The sequence below is a fragment of the Phaseolus vulgaris genome, chromosome 6 (genome assembly GCF_051622355.1).
Source record: "Phaseolus vulgaris cultivar YP4 chromosome 6, ASM5162235v1, whole genome shotgun sequence".
Taxonomy (NCBI): Eukaryota; Viridiplantae; Streptophyta; class Magnoliopsida; order Fabales; family Fabaceae; genus Phaseolus; species Phaseolus vulgaris.
Window position 1 is genome coordinate 26,015,487 of NC_143503.1, and position 26,765 is coordinate 26,042,251.

Here is a 26,765-nt window from a genome sequence, read left to right on the forward strand (position 1 = left end):
AAATGTCGGCTGGATTCGGTGGAACATGAACATAATTCGTAGGGAGTTTTCATAATTATTACTGTTATCATTTATTGAGTGTCTTAAATATATATATTAATGAAATTGATTGTTTACTGAAATCGAGTTATTCACTCTTCCGGTATCCAGGTTCAATATTATTGGTATCATTGACCATATATAAACTTTCATTTATTCTGGTTATCATTGAGCATATATAACTTTCCTTTATTCGGAACTTTCTTTTATTCTCAAATTCATAACAACCATACTTGTCTTTTGAATTTTGCCACAGCACCCTAATAATCACTAATCGGTATGACATCACTGTTACAACGAAAGCCAAACAGTACTTTGACACCACATAATAAACGGGAATTTAATCTTAAATACAGTTAATAAAAAAATACAAATAATTATTTAATTTTAATATAGTTTTATCCATAGAAACATGATTTTATTTATCATAATTTATAAAAAAAATTGATTTTATCTTTTGAAGAAATACTACAAATACTTGTATTATTATAAAGTATATATATAAATACTGTAAATATTGTGTTGATAGTTGAGTTAATTCATAAATCTTAGTGATTCTTAGAATTAATTTGATAGAAATTGGTTAAGTACATGCAACAGATAACATAACAGATAAGGCTCAACAGAGAAATAATTTGTTAATTAGCTTATTTTGTAAGCAATGAAGTGAGAATATTCTTGAAACGAAGAACACGGTTCTGTTCTTGAAAGAAGATTGATTCCATTATTGAAGTATTTATCAGTAGCTTGGTTTCTGGGTTTAGGTCATCTGCAGAGAGAAGAAAATGTATGATATAAGGAAAAAAACCGTTGAAAAACGAAACTCTCGGGGTGATATAGTGAAAAAAGTGGTTACCTTGACCCAAAAATTCCATGACTCAACAAAACCAAAGGGAAAAAAACCCCATGCCTCAACAAAACCAAAAGGAAAAAACCAGCAGAGGTCCCCAAGTGATCACCATCTTCCACCCAATAATTTTCCTTTGCTTCCTGCACCCAGTAAATTTCCTTTATCCCTTTTCTTTTCATCATAAATTTCAATTTCATCATAATTTCTTTTATCATTTCTGCTTTAATATCTTTTTCTTTTCATTTTTTGGGTCGTTGTAGGCACTATGATCCCCCGAAATATGCACCATCCAGTAGTACAAGGTACAATGAAATATCCCATTTTTTTATTTTTCAAAAATCTGAAATTTGAAAAATATATCTTTGTCCTCCAAATTTTTAACTTTTTTTCATAATATAATACACTGTTATCAACGAAAAATAAATAAGAAAAGTGAGAGGCAGATACTTCTAAACCCCATTTGTTCTATTATGAACTATATCATATACGTTTTGGAGTTGTTTTTCACCGGAAACCTATTATATTATAAAAAAAAATATGAAATAAAAATCAATTTTAAAAAAAAATTAATTAATTGATATAGTGATTAAATTAGATATTAATTTTTATTGTTAAATAATTTTTAAATTGGTATCTAATTAACTATCAAGATTTTTCTATGAAATTTAGAATCTAAATAATTGGTAGTTAAAACTTTGATACCAATTTAAAAACTATTTAACAATAATAAACTAATTTAGAAAAAAAAAATTAGTCTGAAATGATGTCAAATTTAGTCAATAATAATTAATTATTTTTTCTCTAAAATTTGTAACAGAGTGTTAATGTATATTTTGTATACTGGATAAGGTTCTGTGATTGGTAATTCTTCCTATTTTGCTGGATGTTAGATTTTTTTTTAAATTAGAGAAGAATCATAATTTTTTAAAAAAATATTGTAAAAAGGTTTGAATATTTTTAAAATACTTTTTTTTTATAAAAAAACTAAATAGAAAAAAAGATTGATAAAAAAAATAAATAAGAAAAGAGAGAGGTAAATTGAAAGAAGTTTATTCTTCAAAACCCCATTTTTTAAGCTCCATTATGAAGTGTATCATAAATGTTTTTAACTGCGACTTCATGGTTGAGTGAACTGAAGTAACATATTATTTAATAGGTTATATCCTGAATATCTATCGGAATCCCTTTTTATTTATTCATTTATTCATTTGTGCTTTAATATTTTTCTTTATATAAATTATTTACAAATCATATGCCATTTTTTTTCTGTTTTTAGGGAATCGTGGAGAGATTTACCAAAGACAAGGTACTACTTTTAGAATCACATATCCCGTCTAATTAATGTTACTAAAAATGTTTTAAATCCAAATTTTAGAAATATGCATAAATATATTCAGAGAGAATTACACAACATTTTTATGTTGATTTGATTTTATTGAAATATATATTTAATTTTAATCATGGAATCATCGTAGGCTTAATGAAATGTTTAAAATATATTATATTTTTGTAACACTTCAAAAGTAACTATCCACTTTATTGTACTATAAATCTAACATAGACATGTATAAAGTATAATGTATTTTAAAACACAGACCTTAAACAAACACGTAGTTCATACATAATACAAATATTTATAAAAAAAAATAAAAAAAAAATTCTAATGTTATCCATTCATAATTTTTGCACTTGTTTTTAATATGCAATTATTATCTTAGTTCACAATAAATAAATAAATAAATATATATATATATATATATATTTTAGTTTGAACGAAAATTTAGCATATTGATAAATCAATTTTCAAATATTTTTTCTAAAAGTATTTTAATAATACAATTTCTAAACACTTCCAAATTATCAAATCAATTATTAGATAAATTCTCATCAAGAGTGCTCAATCGATTGATTCGTACTTTCAATTAATTGTTTTTTTAAAAACTTAACAGAATTGGTTAAATCTGTTTTTGCTTGATTCAAATCTGTTTTGGTTTGAAAGACTAAAACGTCTATTTTTTTGTGGCTATATAAATGGTTTTTAAATCTCTAATTAGAGAGAGATCTGATTACAAAAGATCAAAAGGTTTTTCAAAGAAGATTATAAGATTGCTTAAAATTTTGCATTAGTTAAGAGTGGAATAGGATTTGTTGTATTCGTTTTGTATCAAGTGTGATCCTTCCTATTCGTTGTTGTTCTTTAATTCATATTTGTAAGAGTGTAAGATACTGGAGTCTACCCTCAGAGGGTGTTTTGACCTGTAGTAGTTGTGTTTCAAAGAGGGTGAGTGTTCCTTAAGGGTTTAAGTAGGAAACTCTTTGAAAGATTCAAGGAAAAATCATTTTTCCATTCTTAAAAAATACAAAAAATAGTTGTAGTTATTTTGACAATGCCTCCAAACCAAACATAAAATAAACCACCAAAATAGCAACACAAAAACCTATAGACATTCTATGCACCATATGTATGAGTTGACTTGTACAAAGAAACCTAACTAATTGACAAAAACAAACAAATACAACATCATCTTAGGTTCACCATTGCTACATGTGTACAAACTTGTTATGCCATTATACATCATTCTTGAGTTGATCAGAGCAACAACTACCCACTTTACTCTCCAATAAAAAAATTCAAAAATTGCTTGTGTTAAGCAATTAGTTTACAGAAAACAACCTACTGCAACTTTGTATTCTCCAATTCAATCTTTATTGGCTACACCAAATATCTTCTTAAGCTTGCTTGGAATTTTGCTTATAGCAACAGGCCTTGGTCTTTGCTCTTAAAAGTTAGGGTTCTTAAATCAAAATACGAGTTTCGAATGTTTTATAGATCCTCATCTCTTTGGCCTAGAATTAAGCAGTTTTATTCTACTATACTTGATTATACTTCTTAGACTGTTGGTACAAGTTCTTTTATTAATTTCTGGAATGATAAATGGTGTGGTACTATTCTTTAGCAAATATTGTAGCATTATCTGATGGTACTAGCATTCCAGATACAATCTCTCAGTTTTGAGTAGGGTGGTGACTAGAATATTCCATTGTCTTTACAACAGACGCCTAATCTTTTTAGTTATCATGGTTAGGGCGGAACACGATATTCCTAATTGGATTCTAGATGAGTCTGGTCGTTTCACTCTTAAATCAACTAGGACTTCTTTCTTGGATCTAGGAGTTCCATGTGGTTGGGGTAAATTTATTTGATCTTCGTATCTTCCGCCTTCCAAAACTCTTGTCCTTTGGAAAGTTTTTCAAGGGCGACTTTCTACAGATCAGCATATTCAAAATAAAGGTCTACATATTTGTTCTATTTGTACGCTTTGTGAAGAGCACAAGGAATCTATTCAACATTTATGTTTTGAATGTTTTAATGCTTTGAGTATATAGAGTTGGGTTCGGCAGATTTTTCCTACTTCTCATTTCTCTAATAAGGATGATTTTCCCTCTTTTATTAAGAGTGATGGTAGTCCTTTAGTTAAATTGATTAAGTTTGTTGTGATAATTTTTTCTATTTGGATGATATGGTGTATGAGGAATTATGCTCGTTTTCAAGATAAGATTGAGATTTCTACGGCAATTTGAGTTATTAAAGATTAAATTCGTCTAGTGGGTAATTCGTCTAAAGCTTCAATGAAGAATGATATGTTGGATTTCAATGTGATCAAGTTTTTTGGTACTAATACTCGTACTAGTAAAGTTCTTCGTCTTCTTCCTGTTAGATGGGAGTTTCTTGATCTTACTACTTATGGAGGTATTTTTCATGGGAGTATGGGGGAATTTATTGGAGTTTTCTCTGCGTTTCTTTAAGTTCAGACTACTCTGGTTGCTGAGTTTTATGGGGTTATACATGCTATGGAGGAAACTCAAAAGATGAGGCTTACTAATGTTTTGCTGGAATGTGATTCTGCTTTGGTTTGTGTCGCGTTTACTGCTATGACCAATGTTCTTTGGATGATTCGTAATCGATGGAATATTGTTCTTAATTACTGCAGGAAAATCAGGTTTAGGGTTACTCATATTTTTCGTGTACGTGTGATGATAAGTTGGCTAATTTAGGATTTATTGATAGAGAATTTTTTCATTGGTATAATAGAGTACCATCTAGTATGTGCTTAGAATTCTGTATGAATAGGTATAGTCTACCTATGTATCGTTTTTGTTAACATATGGGTTTTGGTCTAATTCTCCATATTTTTGTATTTTTTTTTCTTTTTTAATAATACTTTTTTTCATGCGATGACAAATGAGTTTTGTTACTTGAGGTGTCATCATAGCTGAGATGTCAAGTTGCATAATGATGTCTAACATAAAAGCTTTTATTTTTAAAAAAAATATTTATTTGATTTTTATCTCCTAAAATTCAAAATATTGTTTTTAATCTAGTATTCATTTTAAAATAGATAATACCATGTGTTGACATATTTTATTAGTTATTTTACATGTGGTAATTAAGCTAACATATTATGACATAGAATGTGGGAAGGATTTGTTTTAGGCACATGACTTGTGGAGGGTTAGGAGTTCAAGACCTTCTTAATTATATGGTATATTATGACCTTTTTTAAAATGGATTAGAGTATACTTCCATTTTTTTTAAAAGAAATTTTACTTAAATTTTCAGTTCAACATATAGTTAATTAGAATTTTTCTTATAAAATGGAAATAAAAATTCATTCATTTTTAAATTTAATTAGTGTTGCATAACACTAAATATAAAAAATAATGTTTTTATTTATTTTAGGTTTCTTTTAAAAGACAAAAATAAAAATTCATTCTTATTTTCTGTATAATTATTGATTAGAGGAGAATTTGATTAGAGGATAAATTTCATTCAGATTTTTCCTCTATAACAATCAGTTAAACAGTTTTTTTTATGCAATGCATCATAAACATAAACATAGTTTTATTTTCAATATTAGACACACATAATTGAGTGAATTAAAACAAGATCGAAATTGTTAATCCATTCACCAATATTTTTTATAAACCCCTTTCTCTTCATTTTCTTTTATATTTTTAGATATACTTTATAACTTATTTATTAATCTCATTTTTTTTTTCTGATTATAGAATATGGCTTGCAAAACTTCAATAGTCGCCAAAGCATCAGCAGCCACAGCTCAAACAATCAAGGTACTAATATTACACTATAACTTAGGTACTAATCTTATAATAATGAGATATATCATTTAATTTATTATGAACTATAGATTAACCTCTTAGTTTGTCACCTGTAATAAATAACAAGATAAAAATATCATTTATTTAAGGTACTAATAAAACATTCCAATTTAAGGTTTTAAACAATATAGATACATACGTTATTAAATATCATACATTATATAGTTAGATATTTATAATACAATGTATAATTAAATTTAAAGTATTATACAAGTTCAAACAACCTATATAGTTAGAAAATTAAATATTAAAAATGTAACCTTCCAAAATATGCCATTTTAAGTCTATTAAAATATATAAATATATATTATTATTTCAATTGGACATTTAGTATGTGTTTATATTATACTAAAGTTCTAGAAATAAAAAGATAAAAAATGTGTATGTTAGTATAAATTAGAGTGTAGATGTCCTTGTTCAATTATTGTCCTTTTAAAATAAATGATATATATTATTTAAATTAAAAATACAATCATATAAATATAATTCAATGCTGATTTAAAATAAAATAAAAATATAAATATAATTCAAAATTTAAGCTAATTATTCAATTAAATATGCACAACATCATCCGAACTCAAATATCATAAATAGTTAGAAAACTATAACTACTACATAAAAATATATTATGATTTTTTTTAATGAATTGAAGTATTATAGTACTTTCATTTATTTTATTTATTCTATGTGTGAATTGAAGTAAGATCGATATTATTCATCCGTTCACGAATATTTTTATAAATCTCTTTCTCTCCATTTTCTTTTACTTTTTTTTAGCTAATTTTATAACTTAATTATTAATCACATTTTTTTTTCTGATTGTAGGGTATGGCAAGTTTGGTGGGCAACCAAACAATCAAGGTATTAATCTTACACCAAAATATATCATTTACTTAATAATACAATAAAATATTTAATTTCAAAATTCTGAAAAAAATACATAAATATAAATATATAAGAAGAACATTTCATAGCATATAATTACTACCAATCTTATTTCATAAATCAATTTTATAAGGTTGAGTTGAATTTAAAGTTCACTATTTAATATCATATATGGTGAAATGATGTTATATTTGACTCGATATCTAACACAATATTGTCCATTTTTTGTTTCTTTGATTTTGAAATACATATTTTTTTAAAGCATTATATAATAACACTTATAAAATTTTATTAAACTACTTTGAAAAAATAAATTAAACATTTCAAATTTAAACAAAAAAAGGAAATATATTTCTAAAACAGAACAAAAATAAAAAATATATTTTATAATATCTCAAATTATATCTCAAATTATATATCAATTAGTTATTAATCATATCTATGTTTTAACTTATTGCACGTCGATCAACTGATAACCTAGGTACTAATCTTATAATGAGATATATCATTTAATTTATTATGAACTATAGATTAATCTCTTAGTTTGTAAGCTAATATAAATGACAAGATAAAAATATCATTTATTTAAGGTAATAATAAAACAATCTAATTTAAGGTTTTAAACAATATAAACACATACATTATTAAATATCATGCATTATATAATTAGATTAATACAATGTATAATTAAATTTAAAGTATTATACAAGTTCAAACAACATATATAGTTGGAAAATTAAATATTAAAAATGTAACCTTCCAAAAATATGCCATTTTAAGCCTATTATATATATATATATATATATATATATATATATATATATATATATTATTTCAGTTGGACATTTAGTAAATGTTTATATTATATATTCTGAATATACCCTACAAGAAAATCATCCAACAGAAATTAATTTTTAGAGACCAAAATAATTAGTTGCAATAATAAATAAATTAGAAACCATTTTAGAAACTAAAAAAATGGTTTTTAAATTAGTTTTTATTATTGTTAAATAGTTTCTAAATTGGTATCTATTTAGTTACCAAAGTTTTAACTACCAATATTTAGTTTCTAAATTTGGTAGCAAAAACCTTGGTGACTAATTAGATACCAATTTAAAAACCATTTAACAATAATATAAACAAATTTAAAAACCACAAATTTATTTAGTCCCTAAAATGGTCTATAATTTAATCACTATAACAACTAATTATTTTTTATTTCTAAATTGGTTTCTATTTCATGATTTTCTTGTAGTGATAAATAACTTGTACTAAAATTCTAGAAATAAAAGGATAAAAATGCGGGTGTTTATGGGTGACAATGTGAGCTGATTTGTCCTGCATAGGTTCGTTATGTGTTTAGCTCGCAAAAATGCAGGTGAGGTTCCTCGCACAAGGAGTGCGGACTTGCATAAGGAAATATTTTTTTAAAATTAAAATTTAATTATAAAAAAATATTTCTACTGCCTAAAAAATTAAAAGTTCATTCTTGTTTTAATTCAATTAAGATAAAAAAAAAATATAAAGTCATTTATGAGGATTGTTAGAAAGCTTTATTAAAAATAATTAAAAATTGTTTTTGCATATATTTTTCTTGTATGTATGTACATGTATGAGAGTATCTTATCAAAGTTTTGCTACAAAATATTTTAACAATATTTTATTTATATTAGTTTTTATTAACAAATTTTAAATGTAATTTTTTACTTAACACTAAATTCACTCTTATTTTTAATATTAACTTCTTTAGATTATTAAAATAAAACACACTTTTCTTTGGTACATTAAATTTAATTTTTTAAAATAAAAAAAAGTCACACTATAATAATAATAATGTGAATAAGATAAGACTTTTTTTTAGAAAAAATAAATTAATTATTTTTTTATATATGTGGGTCAGTGGGCTAATCCTTCCTGCTCCACTATTGGCCCGCACGGACTATGGGTTATGCGGAACGAGTCTGAGTGGGTTATCAGACTAGATTAGTGAGTTCGACCCGCACTTTTTAGTAGTGGGTTGCGGACCGACCCGTACAACTCACTCGCATTGTCACCCCTATCTATGTTAGTGTAAATTAAAGTGTAGCTCCTTCCAAAAATTGTCCTTGTTCAACTATTATCCGTTTAAAATAAATTATATATTTTATTCAAATTAAAAATACAATCATATAAATATATTTCAAAATTTAAGTTAATTATTCAATTAAATATATAATGATCACAATCAACATAATTTGAACCCAAATGTAATCAGAAAACTATAATTACTACATAAAAGAACTTTATACTAATATTATTAATAGTATTATTATTAATAATAATATTTCTGACAAATAAACATTTGTAAAGATTATCAACAAATTTTATTGAGAGTTAACCATAAAAAAATATAAAATTCATAGTTTATATTATTTGTTAGTAAAAATTATCGAGGTATACAAATATGGGAATAATATTTCGTATCTATATGTAATAATTAGTAGGTAAACTAAAAAATATATAATGATATAAGTACACATCAAGCTTAAAATAGGTTTTTTATTTCATCAATACAAGATATATAATGATCAAACTACTATTTCTGAAAGAGTATTATTAAAATCAACCTCAATAGTTAACATTTTTCATAATACCTAGTTTGTTTGATAATCTACCATATAAATTCTACTAATTACATATTAAGCCTATACAAGGTTATTCATCTCATCAACAAAAAATATATAATGATGGAACTACGATTTTTGAAAGATTATTATTGAGTTCAAACTCAAAGGCTATAACATTTATCATAATAGTTAGTTTGATAATTTACCATCTTTGTTATCGATCTCATCTAATAACTTCCTACTATCAATGAATTTCATCCCTAATATAATGTCAAAAATCTCAAATGAGTCTCACCACATGATATCTTTGTTTATCTAACTAAGCATATCACTATAACTTAAATATCTCATTAAAATATTTAACATAATACATACACCACTCATAAACAATTTAGTAGTGTTTTCCATATTGTTTTCTTTTATTTTTTTAGATATATTTTATAACTTAATTATTAATCTCATTTTTTTTTCTGATTATAGAGTATGGCATTCAAAACTTCAATAGTTCCCAAAGAATCAACAGCTACAGCTTAAACAATGAAGGTACTAATCTTACACTAAAATATACCATTATACAATAAAATATTCAATTTCAAAATTCTGAAAAATATACATAAATATTTTACCTATATATAATCAAAGGATATTATATTTTATAAGATAACTAACACAATATTGTCCATTTTTTGTTTCTTTAATTTTGAAATACATAACTTTTTAAAGCATTATTTAATAACACTTATAAAATTTTATTAAACTACTTTGAAAATAAGAAATAAACATTTTAAATTTAAGCATGGAAAAGGGAATATTTTTATAAAACTGAATAAAAGTAAAAAAACACATTTTATTCTATCTCATATTATATATAATTATATATCAATTAGTTATTAATCATATCTATGTTTTAACGGATTGCACGATCTCGATCAACTGATAACTTAGGTAATCTTATAATGAAATATATCATTTAATTTATTATGAACTATAGATTAATCTCTAAACTGTGACCTGAAGTAAATAACAAGATAAAAATATCATTTATTTAAGTTAATAATAAAACATTTCAATTTAAGATTTTAAACAATATAGACACATACGTTTTTAAATATCATACATTATATAGTTAGATATTTATAATACAATGTATAATTAAATTTAAAGTATTATACAAGTTGAAACAACATATATAGTTAGAAAATTAAATATTAAAAATGTAACCTTTCAAAATATGCCATTTTAAGTCTATTAATTAGATAAATATATATTATTATTTCAGTTAGACATTTAGTATGTGTTTATATTATATATTCTGAATATAAATAACTTATACTAAAGTTCTAGAAATAAAAATATAAAAATATCTATGTTAGTATAAATTAGAGTGTAGCTCTTTCCCAAACTTGTCCTTGTTCAATTATTGTCTTTTAAAAATAAATGATATATTTTATTTAAATTAAAAATACAATCATATAAATATAATTTAATGCTGATTAAAAATATAAAAACATATAAATATAATTCAAAATTTAAGCTAATTATTATTATTTTTTATTTTTTTTTATTATTTTTTTTTATTTTTTTATCAGTAATAAAAATAAAATAAATGCGAACCACTTCAGGGGTGGTTCAACCCTTATACAAAATATACAAAGAACAACTTCTAACCTAAAGCTAACCAAAATAACCAACCCAAAACACGAATCTTACTGAAAACCTAACATACTTTAAGAAACCATTCTCATACATTCAAAAGGTTCCAAGCACCAGCTAGAGAAGGAGAACAAGGTAGAACGACATTTTGCAGAAATCCAAGATCACACCTTTGCTTGCACCAATGCACACACTTCTGACGCGTCAGCCACCCTCCTATTGAAAATGATAGAGTTCCTGTGAATCCAGATTTCCCCCACAACCCCAACCCAAATTGTGCTCCATACATCATTAAATGAATCAAAAAACATGCTCAACTTGAACTGAACAAAGTTTGACGCAGGATCAATGTGAGACACAAATGACACTCTCAACCACTTAAAGCAAAAACACCAAACCCGCCAAGCAAAACTGTAAGCGAAAAACAAATAGCGGTGAGACTCTTCCTCCTTCCCACATAGACAACACAAAGAACTTTCCACCAACACCCCACGCCTTTCCAGATTGACCCTAGTAGCAATCTTATTCTCCAGCACCCTCCAAGCTGTAAATAAAGCAGACGAAACAACTTTACAACTCCATAACTTACTGAAAACCGGAGAAAAATCCACCTCACAATCCCTCCTGACAAGAAAATAGGCAGAATTAACTGAAAATGTCTGAAGACCCCCAGCCTTCCAAACCCACCTATCTGCCTCTCCCGAAGCCAGTCTAGCCTCAAGAAGTGTCTGACACAACTGATCCACCAAAGGCTTCTCCCAGTCAAAAAAAGGTCTACGCCAGGCTAAATTCCAAACCCAAACACCGTCAGACCAAGACCCAAGCTCAGCCACCTTTGCATCTTTGGCCGAACAAAGAGAAAATAGTCTCGGAAAGACTCTCTTCAGCGCAATACTACCTAACCAACTGTCCTCCCAGAAAGAAATATCCTTCCCATCACCAACTTTCCACTTGAACCCATCTTCAAAACTTATACCCCAACCCTCCGAAGCCCACACCACTTTCAAGTCTTTCCACCAAAGGGAACTCCTACGACTTTTTTCTTCCTCTCTCAAACTTCTCCACCCACCATATTTAGAAATGAGAATCTCCTTCCAAAGACCGCCCTTATTTGAACCCAACCTCCATATCCACTTACCTAACAAAGCCAAATTAAAAAACTTTAAATCAATAATACCAAGCCCCCCAACTTCACGAGGCTTACAAACCTTTTCCCAAGAAGCCCAAGCGATCTTCCTTCCTTCAGAACCCCACCCCCAAAGAAAATTCCTTTGAATCCTAACCAACTTATCTGCCACCCCGGAAGGCAATTTGAATAAGGACATAAAGAATAGCGGGATAGAAGAAAGAACAGACTTGATGAAACAAATCCTACCCGCCAACGACAAGCACTTACATTTCCACCTGCTTAGTCTAGCCTGAACTTTCTCTATCACCCCATTCCAAAAGTCACCGCGCTTGTGATTCCCACCAACAGGCAGACCCAAATAAACAAAAGGAGAACCCATCACGTCGCAATTAAGGATAGCTGCAAAACATTGTAGCAAAAGTTGATCCAACCCTGTTCCGCCAATTCTACTTTTCAGAAAATTAACCCTAAGCCCCGAGGCAAGCTCAAAGCATTGCAGAATCGCCTTGATATAGAAAATGCTTTTGGTGTTAGCTTCACAGAAAAACAAGGTGTCGTCTGCGTACTGTAACATGTTTACCTTCACTTTATCTCTGCCAACCTCCAAACTGTCAATCAAATTCTTTTCTTCGGCCATCCTTGACACTCCGGCCAACCCTTCTGCCACAATAAGAAAAAGAAACGGAGCTAGCGGATCACCTTGACGAAGACCCTTCATAGGAAAGAACTCCTTAGTTGGACTACCATTCACCAGAACTGAAACAGACGCTGATTCTAAACAGCCCTTTATCCAACGAATCCACAGATCACAAAAACCCATCCTCCAAAGCATATAATAAATAAAGTCCCAACTAACTGAGTCGTACGCCTTCTCATAATCAACTTTGAACAAAACACAACTTTTTCTCTTTCTTTTGTACTCTTCCAACACCTCATTAGCTACTAGCACACTGTCCAACAAGCCCCTTCCTTCAAGAAAAGCCGACTGTCTACCGTCAATAACTTTACTAATCACCTTTTTCAAGCGTATAGACAGAGCTTTAGAAATGATCTTGTAAAGACAACCAACTAAGGAAATGGGTCTAAACTCACCAAATTGTTGGGGGTTTTCAACTTTTGGTATTAAACAAAGGAACGAAGCGTTTGTACCTCTGGGCCAACGACCATTAACCGCAAAATCCTTCACTGTCGCCATCACATCCTTCTTAATGATGTCCCAACAGAATTTTAAGAAACCAAAATTGAAGCCATCAGGCCCAGAACTCTTTGAGCTGTCACAACTCCAAACCGCAACCCTAATCTCTTCTTCAGAAAACTCATCAATAATTATTTAATTAAATATATAATAATCCCAAAACATCATTCGAACTCAAATATCATAAATAGTTAGAAAATTATAACTATTACATAAGAAAAAACTTTATAAAAATAATAAATTCTAAAACAACAACTATCGACTTTATTCTCCAATAAAAAACTCAAAAACTATTTGTCTTGACATATTTTATTAGTTATTTTAGATGTGGTATGCTAACAAATTATACGAAAGGATTTGTTTTAGTGGTAGGAATTTAAGGTCTTCTTAATTATATTGTATATTATGAATTTCTTTTAATGGATTGGAGTATTATAATATTTTCATTTATTTTATTTTTTCTATGTGTGAATTGAAGTAAGATCGATATTATTCATCCGTTCACGAATATTTTTATAAATCTCTTTCTCTCCATTTTCTTTTACTTTTTTTAGATAATTTTATAACTTAATTATTAATCATTTTTTTTTTCTGATTGTAGGGTATGGCAAGTTCAGTGGCCAACCAGAGAATCAAGGTATTAATCTTACACCAAAATATATCATTTACTTAATAATACAATAAAAGATTTAATTTTAAAATTCTGAAAAAAAATACATAAATATAAATATATTTCATAGCATATAATTATTACAAATCTTATTTCATAAATCAATTTTATAAGGTTGAGTTGAATTTAAAGTTCACTCTTAAATACCATAGGTGATCAAATGATGTTATATTTTACCGAATGTGTAACACAATATTGTCCATTTTTTGCTTATTTAATTTTGAAATACATAATTTTTTTAAAGCATTATATAATGACACTTATAAAATTTTATTAAACTACTTTGAAAAAAGAAATTAAACATTTCAAATTTAAACATGAAAAAGGAAATATATTTCTAAAACGGAACAAAAATAAAAAAATATACTTTATAATATCTCAAATTATATCTCAAACTATATATCAATTAGTTATTAATCATATCTATGTTTTAACTTATTGCACGACATCGATCAACTAACCTAGGTACTAATCTTATAATGAGATATACCATTTAATTTATTATGAACTATAGATTAATCTCTTAGTTTGTGAGCTGATATAAATGACAAGATAAAAATATCATTTAATAAAGATAATAATAAAACAATCCAATTTAAGGTTTTAAACAATATAGATACATACATTATTAAATATCATGCATTACATAATTAGATTAATACTGTGTATAATTAAATTTAAAGTATTAAGTTCAAACAACATATATAGTTGGAAAATTAAATATTAAAAATGTAACCTTCCAAAAATATACCATTTTAAGCCTATTAATATATATATATATATATATATATATATATATATATTATTTCAGTTGGACATTTAGCATATGTTTATATTATATATTCTAAATATACACTATAAGAACATCATTAAATAGAAATCAATTTTTAGAGACCAAAATAATTAATTGCAATAGTAACTAAATTAGAGACCATTTTAGAAACTAAAAAAAATTGGTTTCTAAATTAGTTTCTATTATTGTTAAATAGTTTTTAAATTGGTATATATTTAGCTACCAAAGTTTTAACTACCAATTATTTAGTTTCTAAATTTGGTAGCAAAAACCTTGGTGGCTAATTAGATACTAATTTAGAAACCATCTAACAATAATAGAAACTAATTTAGAAACCAAAAATTTATTTATTTCCTAAAAATGGTCTTTAATTTAGTCACTATAACAACTAATTATTTTTTATTTCTAAAATTGGTTTCTATTTCATGATTTTCTTGTAGTAATAAATAACTTGTACTAAAATTCTAGAAATAAAAGGATAAAAATGCAAGTGTTTATGGGTGACAATGTGAGCTGATTTGTCCTGCATAGGTCTGTTTTGTGTTTAGCTCGCAAAATGCAGGCGAGGTTCCTTGCACAAGGAGTGCGTGCTCATGTCACTGGTTCGTCCCGCGTAAGAGATAACTTGCATAAGGAAAATATTTTTTTTAAAAATTAAAATTTAATTATAAAAAACATATTTTTGCTGCTAAAAAATTAAAATTTCATTCTTAAGATAAAAAAGAATATAAAGGCATTTATGAGGATTGTTAGAAAGTTTGATTAAAAATAATTAAAAGTTGTTTTTGCATATATTTTTCTTGTATGTATGTACATGTATGAGAGTATCTTATCAAAGTTTTGCTACAAAATATTTTAACAATATTTTCTTTATATTAATTTTATTAAAAAAAATTAAATGTAATTTTTTACTTAAAACTAAATCCACTCTTATTTTTAATATTAACTTCTTTATATGATTAAAATAAAACACACTTTTCTTTGGTACATTAAATTTAATTTTTTAAAATAAAAAAAAGGTCACACTACAATAATAATAATGTGAATAAGATAAGATTTTTTTTTAGAAAAAATAAATTAATTATTTTTTTATATATGTGGGTCAGTGGGCTAACTCTTCCTGCCCCACTATTGGCCCGCATGGACTATGGATTATGCGGAGCGAGTCTAAGTGGGTTATCGGACTAGATTAGTGAGTTCGACCCGCACTTTTTAGTAGTGGGTTGCGAGCCGACCCGTACAACTCACTCGCATTGTCACCCCTATCTATGTTAGTGTAAATTAAAGTGTAGCTCCTTCCAAAAATTGTCCTTGTTCAACTATTATCCGTTTAAAATAAATTATATATTTTATTCAAATTAAAAATACAATCATATAAATATATTTCAAAATTTAAGTTAATTATTCAATTAAATATATAATGATCTCAATCAACATAATTCGAACCCAAATGTAATCAGAAAACTATAATTACTACATAAAAGAACTTTATACTAATATTATTAATAGTATTATTATTATTATTAGTATTATTATTATTAATAGTATTATACCTATTCATAAAGAATTCTAAGAACAGACTAGCTGGGAGTCTATTATACCAATGAAAAGATTATCTATGAATAAATCCTAAATTAGCCCACTTATCAGCACACGCATTCCCTTCACGAAAAATATGAGTTACCCTAAACCTGATTGTCCCACAAAAATTAAGACAAGTATTCCATCGATTCTGAAGCATCCACGGAACATTAGTCCTAGCAGTAAACGCAGCACAAACCAAGGCAGAATCACATTCAAGCCAGACATTAGTAAGTCCAATTTTTTGAGCTTCCTCCATAGCATGTATAACTCCATAAAACTCAGCAACCAAAGCAGTTTGAACTTCAAGAAACGCTGAAAAAGCACCAATAAATTCTCCCATACTCCCACGAAAAATACCTCCACAAGTAGCAAGACCAGGATACCCCCTAGCAGCCCCATCAGTATTAATTTTGACCCAGCCTGGTGAAGGAAATTCCCATCTAATAGGAAGAGGACGAAGAACTTTACCACTACGAGTCTTAATACCGAAAAACTTAATCACGTTGAAGTCCAACATATCATTCTTCATTGAAGCTTTAGACGAATTTCCCACTAGACAAGTTAAATCTTTAATTATCGAAATAGCCTTAGAAACCCCAATCTTATCCTGAAATCTAGCATAATTCCTCATACGCCATATCATCCATATAGAAAAGGTTATCACCGCAAGCTTAATCAATTTAACCAAAGGACTACCATCACTCTTAATAAAAGAAAGTAGATCATCCTTATTAGAGAAATGAGAAGTAAGAAAAATTTGTCGTACCCAACTCCAAATATGCAATGCGTTAGAACATTCAAAAAATAGATGTTGAATAGATTCCTCTTGCTTTTCACAAAGCGAACACATAGAACATATATGCAAACCCTTATTCTGAATATGTTCATCTGTAGGAAGTCGCCCATGAAAATTTTTCCAGAGTACTAGAGTTTTGGAAGGCGGAATAGATGAAGACCAAATGAATTTACCCCAACCACCTGGAACTCCTGGTTCCAAGAAAAAAGTCCTAGCCGATTTAAGAGTGAAACGACCAGACTCATTTAGAATCCAATTAGGAATATCCTGTTCCTCTCTAATCATGATATGATTAAAAAAAAGAGGCATCTGCTGTAAAGAGAAGGGAATATTCCAATCACAACCTGACCAAAATTGAGAGACTGTATCCGGAATGCTAACACCATCAGATAACCCTGCAATATTTGCTAAAGAAGTAGTAGAGCACCATTTATCATTCCAGAAATTAATAAAAGAACCTGTACCAACAGTCCAATAAGTATAGTCAAGTATGGTAGAATAAAATTGCTTAATTCCAGGCCAGAGAGAGGAAGATCTATAAACCGTTCGAAATTCATATTTTGATTTAAGAACCCTGGCTTTCAAGAGTAAAGACCAAGGTTTGTCGCTATAAGCAAAGTTCCAAGCAAGCTTAAGAAGATATGCATTATTTTCATGATGAAGATTAATGATATTCAAGCCTCCATCCTCGAGAGGTGAACAAATTTTCCCCCAATTAACGGTAGCAATACCTTTTTTCAGAATATCACCAGTCCAAATAAAATTCCGACACCACTGCTCAACTTGCTTAATAAGTGAAACATGCCACTTATACATATTAAAGCTATAAGCTAGAGATCCAGTAATCACTGTATTGACCAGCTGAATTCGACCCATCATACTAAGAGATTTACCTTTCCAAGATGCTAGCTTCAATTTAACTTTATCAGCCAAAGGTTGAAGAAACCGACACTTTGGAGCACCCGACAAAGATAGGTACTCCTAAATAATGGAAAGGCAAACAACCATGACTACAGGAAAGAATATTTTGAATTTTGGTGACAAATCTTGGAGAACTATCCATGGTGAAGAAACTACTTTTAGAGTTATTAATATATTGACCAGAAAAATCACCATATGTTTTAAGAAAAGAACTCAAATTTCTAAGAGACTTAATATCCCCCCTACAAAAAATAAATATGTAATCAACATACAAAATATGAGAGGGAGTGAGATAACCGTGCGGACTGGCCATATTTAAAATCTTCTTATCATTCACAAGCTTAGAGAGACCTCTACTAAGAACTTCCTCTGCAAGACAGAAAAGTAAAGGAGACAATGGATCACCTTGTCTTACCCCTCGACTGCAAGGAAAAAAACCCACCAAACTACCACTTATTCTTATAGAAAGCATAGCTGAACGGAGAATTGTACTAATCCAACCGACAAATGAGGGGTGAAAACCAAAGCGTTTTAAAACTAATAATAAGAACGTCCAACTTAGAGTGTCAAAAGCTTTATGAATATCAACTTTGTAAGCCACATTACCTCCTCTAACCTTTTTAGAAAGCAGGTTAATAGCTTCAGAAGCAATACCAATGCAATCATGAATCTGTCTACCCTGCACAAATCCATATTGATTAGGAGAAATGATTCTAGCAGCCACAAGTGCAAGCCTATCCGCCAGTATCTTGGAAATAATCTTAAACTTGAAATTAGCAACAGCAATTGGCCTGTAATCTTTAATGGAATCAGCGCCCTGAACCTTTGGAATAAGAGATACCACATTATTGTTCATTCCAGGGAGAACCAAGTTTTGTTTAAAAAACTGTTGAACAGCATTGCAAACATCTGTCCCAATAATTTCCCAGCAAGAATGATAGAAAACACCACCAAAACCATGAGAACCAGGAGCACTATTACCGTTAAGATTAAAAATAGCATTTTTAATTTCAGAAAAATTTGGACACTTAATCAACATCATATTCTCCTCAGAGGAAACCATCACAGGAATATAAGTACCAATAAAATCTTTCATATTATCAGTATCCAGAACATTAGAAATAGACTTAGCATAAAGATTTTTATAAAAGTCCAAAATATGATCCTCAATGATTTTAGGATCCTCTGTAACCTCATTATCAATCCGTAGACAATGAATCCCACTAGAATTATATCTCCTTTTGACCACCGCATGGAAAAAAGCAGTATTTCGATCTCCATCCTTGAACCATAACATCCTAGCCCTTTCTTTCCAAAACAAATATTGACAGTGAAAAGCATGATCAAGCTCCTCCTTAGCAATCTTTTCTTGACAGAGAAGTCCATCACTATCAGACAAACTAGCAGTCTCTAAGCTTTTTTGAATACCAAGAAGGATGCCCTGCTTAAGAAGAACTCCATTATGAACATTACCAAAAGAATTTTTATTCCAGTCTCAGAGCTCAAGTTTCAACCTTTTTAACTTATGTTGCAAGATAAACATAGGACAACCAACAACCTGATTAGCCCAAGAATCATGAATAAGCTTTAGACACAAAGTGTCCTGAAGCCACATCGAAAAGAAACGAAAATTGCTAACCTTCCGCAAAGAATTACTAGCAAGAATAGGGGAATGATCAGAACAATTTTTAACAAGAACCTGATAAGAACAAGATTCCCATTCATCCAGACACACTCCATTACATAAGGCCCTATCCAGTCTTCTATGAATTCTATGCAACCCTCTCCTTCCGTTACACCAAGTATAACAAGATCTAGTAAAAGGCATACAAGAAAGATCATTAGTATTAATCCAGTCCAGGAATTCATTACAAGAAACCTGATTAGGAGCCACCCCCCCTTTACAGTCATTCGCCGAGAGCACAGCATTAAAATCTCCCAGAATACACCAAGGCCCTGTGAAGAAACTAAGATCCCTCCATAAAAATCGTCTAGACAAGTATGTGTTAGCACCATAAACACCTGCAAAGCTAAAACTTTTATCCTGCAGACGACAAGTTACAGAGATAAATTGATCATTAACCAAGAAATTTTGGACAAGATTAGGAACCGACAAACACCAAAGCTTAGCAACTTTATTAACAATAGGAGACGTAGCCACCAAATGCATTTTAACAGATTTGAAAAGGACGTCGAAAGCATTAGTGTACAGCATCATGGGTTCAGTAAGAAAAACCAGGAGAGGTTTATGTAGATTAAGTAGACTAAGCAACATCTCCACAGTTTTGTGGTTCCCCAATCCTCTGACATTCCAAAAAAATGAAGAGACCTTCATTGCGACGTTGTAGAGAGAACTGCCTTAGCAGTTTTCCTGGATTTACCAGTCCCCTTAGGTGGTCTCCCTGGTTTTCTTTTAGTGCGAACTGTTTCCTCCCCATTATCACTGTCATACTCCTCCATGTCATTAGAGTCAGCTCAAAATTTTGAAACAACCTGATTTTCAATATGATCATAATTAATTCCAACAATGGTAGGCGGAATAGTTGACGCTCCAATATGAGAATCAACTCCCACATCTGTAGTTTCCAAACCATCAAGAGAAGAAAAGTGATTTTGAAGGACCAACGATATTGCTTTAACATCCCCAAGATATTTAGCCTTCCGAGGGGAGGTATGAGGCGACTAAGATGGTACAGTCACAATAGCAGAGACCTCCACATTAGGAACTGGTGCATTAGTATCCGCATGTGATTTAATCCTTCGAGGAGAGGTAGTATGCAACGGAGATGGTACCATCACAGGAACAGATACCTCCACATGATGATCATCAATAAAAGTTGTTGAATTTGACTCTGAGTCCTTAGCTTGCATAACAGCAAGTGAATCCAAAGTGGGAGTGGACAACCCCTGCTTGGGTGAGGACCTATCATGATCTGAAGCATCCTCAAGAGGAGGCATATCTGCAAAATCATCCTCCCCTCCACCTGTTTCATCAACTTTCAACTTATCAATGAGGCCTTCCACGAGTTTTGTCTCCGGATCTTTTTTCCTATATTCTTTACGTTGTTTAGGAATCACGGTCCTCCCTTGGTCCCGTTCATCAGAAGATGCCTTCTGAGAAGGTTTATGTTGAGGCCCAAGAACACGACCTTGGTCATGGATCGCCCGACACTGAGCAAGTTCATGCCCAATCATCTTACAATGAGAGCAAAAAGGAGGGAGTCATTCATATTCCACACCAGCTACAAAAGCAAAGTCTGGACGTTCAACCAAAAGTTGATCGGAGAGAGGGGACAGAAGATCAATATCCACCAACACTCTAGCAAACATACCCCTATTCTTTCTCATAGTATGCTCATCCAAAGACAAAGGAGTACCAAGGCCTCTAACGATGGAATATATTGTATTTGGTTTCCAATACTCCAAAGGCAAATGGTAGATTCTAACCCATGTCTGAGCTTTGGTATTCTTCATGGTAGCTGGGACAAAGTCTTTTGTCCAGGCAAACAATCTCAATAAACCAGGAGATAACTTAAGCGAACCCATCCCGAGGGCCCATCGCATGTCTTCTATAGAAGCGAACTCAAACTCATAGAAACCTTTTCCAAGAGGAATTGTTTTCCATGGTCCAAGAGCTTTCCACACCGGCTGCAACTTTTTAGTTAAATCCAGGTGCGTAAGAGGTTTATCCCCCTTAGATAGAATAATCCGACCATGGAGATGGGTTTTGCAATCCTCAAGACCAGCCAAGTAATCTGCCTCATCAATCCGGACAACAATCATGTCACCTTTAATACAAGGAGTAGGTAGTTGGGACAAAAGAATGTCACATGTATTTCCCAAAGCCTGAGCAAAAGTCTTCCTTTGACCGGATATAGAATATATTTTTTTATCAGGACATACTTCCCGATCCATCAAACAAGCCCATGGTATGAGAAAACCCGCAGAACCCTCCGTAATTTTAGAAGGCTAATAAGTTGCCGCCAAGAACTCCGCGCGCTGCACCTCCAGCTATTCCGCTGATGAAGTGAGGCAATTTGGATTTGAAAGCTAACCAAAAACCCAATTCTGACGAACCAGAGCCACGCCAATCTAGAACCCTCTCCCCTTTCGACCATGACGTGCGGCGGCCAGCACGTGAGCAAGGTGCTGGAAGGTTCTCCAGGAGCCACAACGTGGCGGCCTCGTCGGGTCCGAGGTTAGCGACGAGGATTACACGGAGCTCGTGAGAGCCGCGTCGAAAGCTGGAGGCGGAAGGAGATTTCGCCGCCGATCTATATCCGAGGAGTAGAAGCTACGCTGTGGAGCAAACTTGCGTTTGAAAACCCTAATTTTTCTCTCTCCGCGAAAAAACCCCATATTAGTAGTTTAATTTAATAGTGTATTAGATCCTTGATTCATAGTTCCAAAAATTAGTTGGACATTTAGTATGTGTTTATATTATATATTCTGAATATAAATAACTTCTGCTAAAGTTCTAGGAATAAAAAGATAAAAATGTCTGTTAGTATAAATTAGAGTGTAATGAATAGTGATTCATATCTATATATAATAATTAGTAGACAATTTATAATTTTTTTTCATAAGGATATAAGTACACATCTGGTCTAAAGTAGGCTTTTCATTTTATCAACACAATAAAATATATAATAAAATATATAATGATTGAACTATTATTTTTGAAAGAGTATTATTAAAATCAACCTCAAAAGCTAACATTTGCAATAACAACTTACACTACAAGGAAATCATTAAATAGAAACCAATTTTAGAGACAAAAAATAATTAGTTGCTATATTGATTAAATTATATACCACTTTATAGACTAAAAAAAATTATTAGTTTCTAAATTAGTTTTTGTTATTAATAGATAGTTTATAAATTGGTATCTAATTAGTTACCAAAGTTTTTCTACAAATTTAGAATCTAAATAATTGATAGTTAAAATCTTGGTAGCTAATTAGATACAAATTTATAAACTATTTATCAATCATAATAACTAATTTAGAAACCAATAATTTTTTTAGTCTCTAAAATAGTATCTAATTTAGTCAATACAGAAACTAATTATTTTTAGTCTCTAAAATGAATTTCTATTTAATAATTTTTTTAATGCTAGTTTGTTTGATAATCTACCATTTTTTTTTATATAAATTGTACTAATTACACATAAGCCTACACAAGATTATTCATCTCATCAACAAAAAAATACATTATGATGAGGCTACTGTTTTTACACTCACACACACAAATAAATATCAATGAATTTTCATCTCTAATTTGATCTCAAAATCTCAATCCAAGACTCACCGCATGATATCTTTGTTTATTATATCACTAGAATTTGAATATCTAATTAAAATCTTTAACATACTACTTACACGACTCATAAACAATTCTTTGTTTATTAATTATTGTTTATTTGGTAAATGATATCTAATCACTTCAAAACGTTATTTGAGGTTTTATAATAATTTTTTATATACCTCCTTCTAATTCATTAGCATTATTTACATAAAAAGCGAAACAAGTTCCCAAAGATTCTCTAATTCAGATGATTCTAAAAGTAAATGAGCTATTTCTTCTTTAATGTTTTGTTTTACTTTACAATATTTTTTGATGTGGTCAAATTATTTGTTATGATATTTTGAACAGATGCCTATAAAGCTGCCCTTACAATGCCAAAGGCAAATGTAACAAAGTATTCTGAGGCGGAGGGTTCAGATGCAGAGGGTAGTGATGCTAAGGAATCTGAAGCCGATATAAGTTCTGAGGGATCTGAAGCCGAAGATACAAATTATGACGAATCTGAAACGGAATCTGAAACTGAAACTGAAATCGAAACTGAAACTGAAATCGAATCTGAAGCCGAAAATACCAATTCTGAGGATTCACCAAGGTAAGTTACAACTCACTCCAAAAAAATATAAAAAATATGTTTATTAAGATGGGTCAAAAAGATACACTAGTTATAATAAAATAAATGAATGTAAAAGTGTAATTATCATTAAAATTTGGAAACTAATATGTTTAACATAAAAATAATGGTAGTGTGAAGTGATGTGCTTTTTGTGAAAGTCTAGACTACATGTTCTCCACACAAAATTATATTTTATATTATTTATTTAAATAAATCTCAACTTAGCCTGATTATATAATTTTTAAACATAACTTTAGCCTACATAATATTTAAATTTAATTTATAATTTAAATATATATATATATATATATATTATGTTTTCATGTTACAAAATTTTTAATTTTTATTATTATTTATTATTTATAGTTTCAGTTGTATTGTCAGTGTAATTTTTTTTAGTTTATATCCATATCATCCATGTTTACCCACATTTTATTTAACTTTTTTTTGAATAATGAAGACTTAGAGACACTGTGTAGGGTTCACAACCAAAGTAAAATCATAACTATTGCTGAAGAAAAATAAATAAAGAAATCAATAACAAGATACTGGTAGTCATCTTCTCATTCACTTTTGAGTTTAGTTTGTTTTCTATTATTAGTGAGTAATTTATAATTATAGATTATATAACTTTTTTTTTATTTCACAAATAGCAATCTTGAGAGAATAAAAACAAAAACAATTTTTTTCTTCCTTATCTGCGTGTGGAAATTCTCATATTGTCTGCGACTTTCATTATAGGTATGTCATAGGGTTCATCATTTTCTCTTATCTTTCTCGATGAAAAAAGCCTTAAGGTCAACTTTTTATATGAATGTAGGCGTTACGGGGATATCTATCGAGCCATGCGTCATTTGGCAATCATTCGAGCCACGCGTAATTTCTCTAGGTAAAAATTAAGTAAACTATATATTCTAATGTATATTACAAGAAAATCATAAAATAAAAATCAATTTTTAAATACTAAAATAATTAGTTGTAATAGTAATTAAATTAGATATTAATTTAAAAACTAAAAAAAAAAAAATCTTTTAAATTAATTTCTATTATTGTTAAATAGCTTATAAATTGGTATCTAATTAACAATCAATATTTTTGCTACCAAATTTAGAAACTAAATAATTGATAGTTAAAACTTTGGTTGCTAATTAGATACCAATTTAGAAACTATTTAACAATAATATAAACTAATTTAAAAATTATTAATTTTTTTAATTTTTAAAATGATCTCTAATTTAGTTACGATTGCAACTAAGTATTTTGATTTCTAAAAATTTATTTCTATTTCATAATTTTCTTATAGTGTTAACTATCGATAACAAAGTAGTGTAGTCAACAATTGACAACTGATTTTACATTCCTTTGTTGTTTTGTTACAAACAGGCAAGACAAAAGAAACTATAACTTTTGGTAGGTACAAACAAGATGCACAAAGGAAACTTACGCATATCATGGTTATGACCTAACCAAGGAGAATTTCTCTTCATTTTAATATGTAGCCATAAACTACAAGCAATGGCAGTAGCTTAATTATAATAAAATGCAAACTCAAGCTCAAGAACTTTGCAAGCTTATCAGCATTCTCTTAAGTAATTCAAGGTTTTAATGTTGTTGTTAAATGTCTGTATAATCGACCACTAACCTGGTTTGGATGGTTGTTTGTTAGCTTATGTTGTACAATTATAAGTGTGTGCTTCTATATATATGACTGTTATAACTTTTGTGAGTGTTCTTCCTCTACATGCATGTGACTCACCGAACTTTATTTGCCTTTAATTTTGGCCCTTGAAATGCACAATGTTTACAACCTTTAGGAACTCTAGATTAAGTTGCTAATTTGAGATAGAGAATAATCTTTTATTGTTTGTCAAATTTATTCTTATCTTGACATGTCGATGTCCTACAATTTATTATCAGCAGCTGATTGAGTCATTGAGAAAGGTTTATAAACCCATGTTTTAAGGGTTTATAAACATTGTGATTTTGATTTTTAAATATCAAAGATAAATTTGACTTAGGTCACTGGTGAATATCTAATCTCAATTAGATTTCAAATTATCCATTCTAACATAATTTCAATTTTATAATAAAAAATGAAATCTTGTATGAAAAAATCCACTGAAATGAAACTGTATATGCTCTTTGAAAGATAATAAGGTTAAGTGAATAAGAATCTAAAACTTGATGATGATTAATAATGAAGATCACTCAGATACAATGCATGCAAAATTCATCAAAAACTCAGTACTTGAGCACAGATGAAACCAGTTAGACCTAATATAAACAAAAAATTGGATGTTTCATCATAAGCTAATTGCTCTTCAACACCAGAGTTTAATGCTGGGTTTATTTTTCTATGAATTTGGTTAATGTGTGTGCTTTGATGACTTACACCGTGCCTTGTATTGCAACTGAAATCTTGATAAATAAATGAATCGTGAAATCATCCTTCCGTAATAGGGTGACTTAGAAAACATTGCCTTAGCGTTGAAACTTGAATCTCCTTTTCTTCTGGCCATGATTATGCTGATGTAATTAAATCA

At 29.5% G+C, this 26,765-nt stretch overlaps 1 protein-coding gene across 3 annotated transcripts; it reads left to right on the top strand.

Moving 5' to 3' along the window:
• The first annotated feature begins 782 nt into the window (after positions 1-782).
• On the top strand, positions 783-25,921 carry LOC137831603 (uncharacterized). 3 transcript variants are annotated; one of them, XM_068639345.2, is made up of 10 exons: positions 793-1,038; positions 1,150-1,191; positions 2,166-2,195; positions 5,960-6,022; positions 6,896-6,931; positions 10,042-10,104; positions 14,140-14,175; positions 23,958-24,201; positions 25,043-25,111; positions 25,606-25,921. In XM_068639345.2, exons 1-10 carry the CDS (start codon positions 825-827, stop codon positions 25,634-25,636), a joined length of 828 nt encoding a protein of 275 aa, XP_068495446.2. In that variant the 5' UTR covers positions 793-824; the 3' UTR covers positions 25,637-25,921. The 3 variants fall into 3 exon arrangements, with proteins under 3 accessions (XP_068495449.2, XP_068495448.2, XP_068495446.2); XM_068639348.2 differs by lacking the exon at positions 25,043-25,111 and having other exon boundaries at positions 783-1,038; XM_068639347.2 differs by lacking the exon at positions 10,042-10,104 and having other exon boundaries at positions 792-1,038.
• The last annotated feature ends 844 nt before the right edge of the window (positions 25,922-26,765 follow it).

Excerpts from the sequence above, each read along its gene's own strand:
- LOC137831603 (XM_068639345.2), top strand. The coding sequence starts at position 825 with ATGTATGATATAAGGAAAAAAACCGTTGAAAAACGAAACTCTCGGGGT. Across the intron at positions 1,039-1,149 it reads TCCTTTGCTTCCTGCACCCA|GCACTATGATCCCCCGAAAT; the intron begins GTAAATTTCCTT and ends GGGTCGTTGTAG. Across the intron at positions 2,196-5,959 it reads AGAGATTTACCAAAGACAAG|AATATGGCTTGCAAAACTTC; the intron begins GTACTACTTTTA and ends TTCTGATTATAG.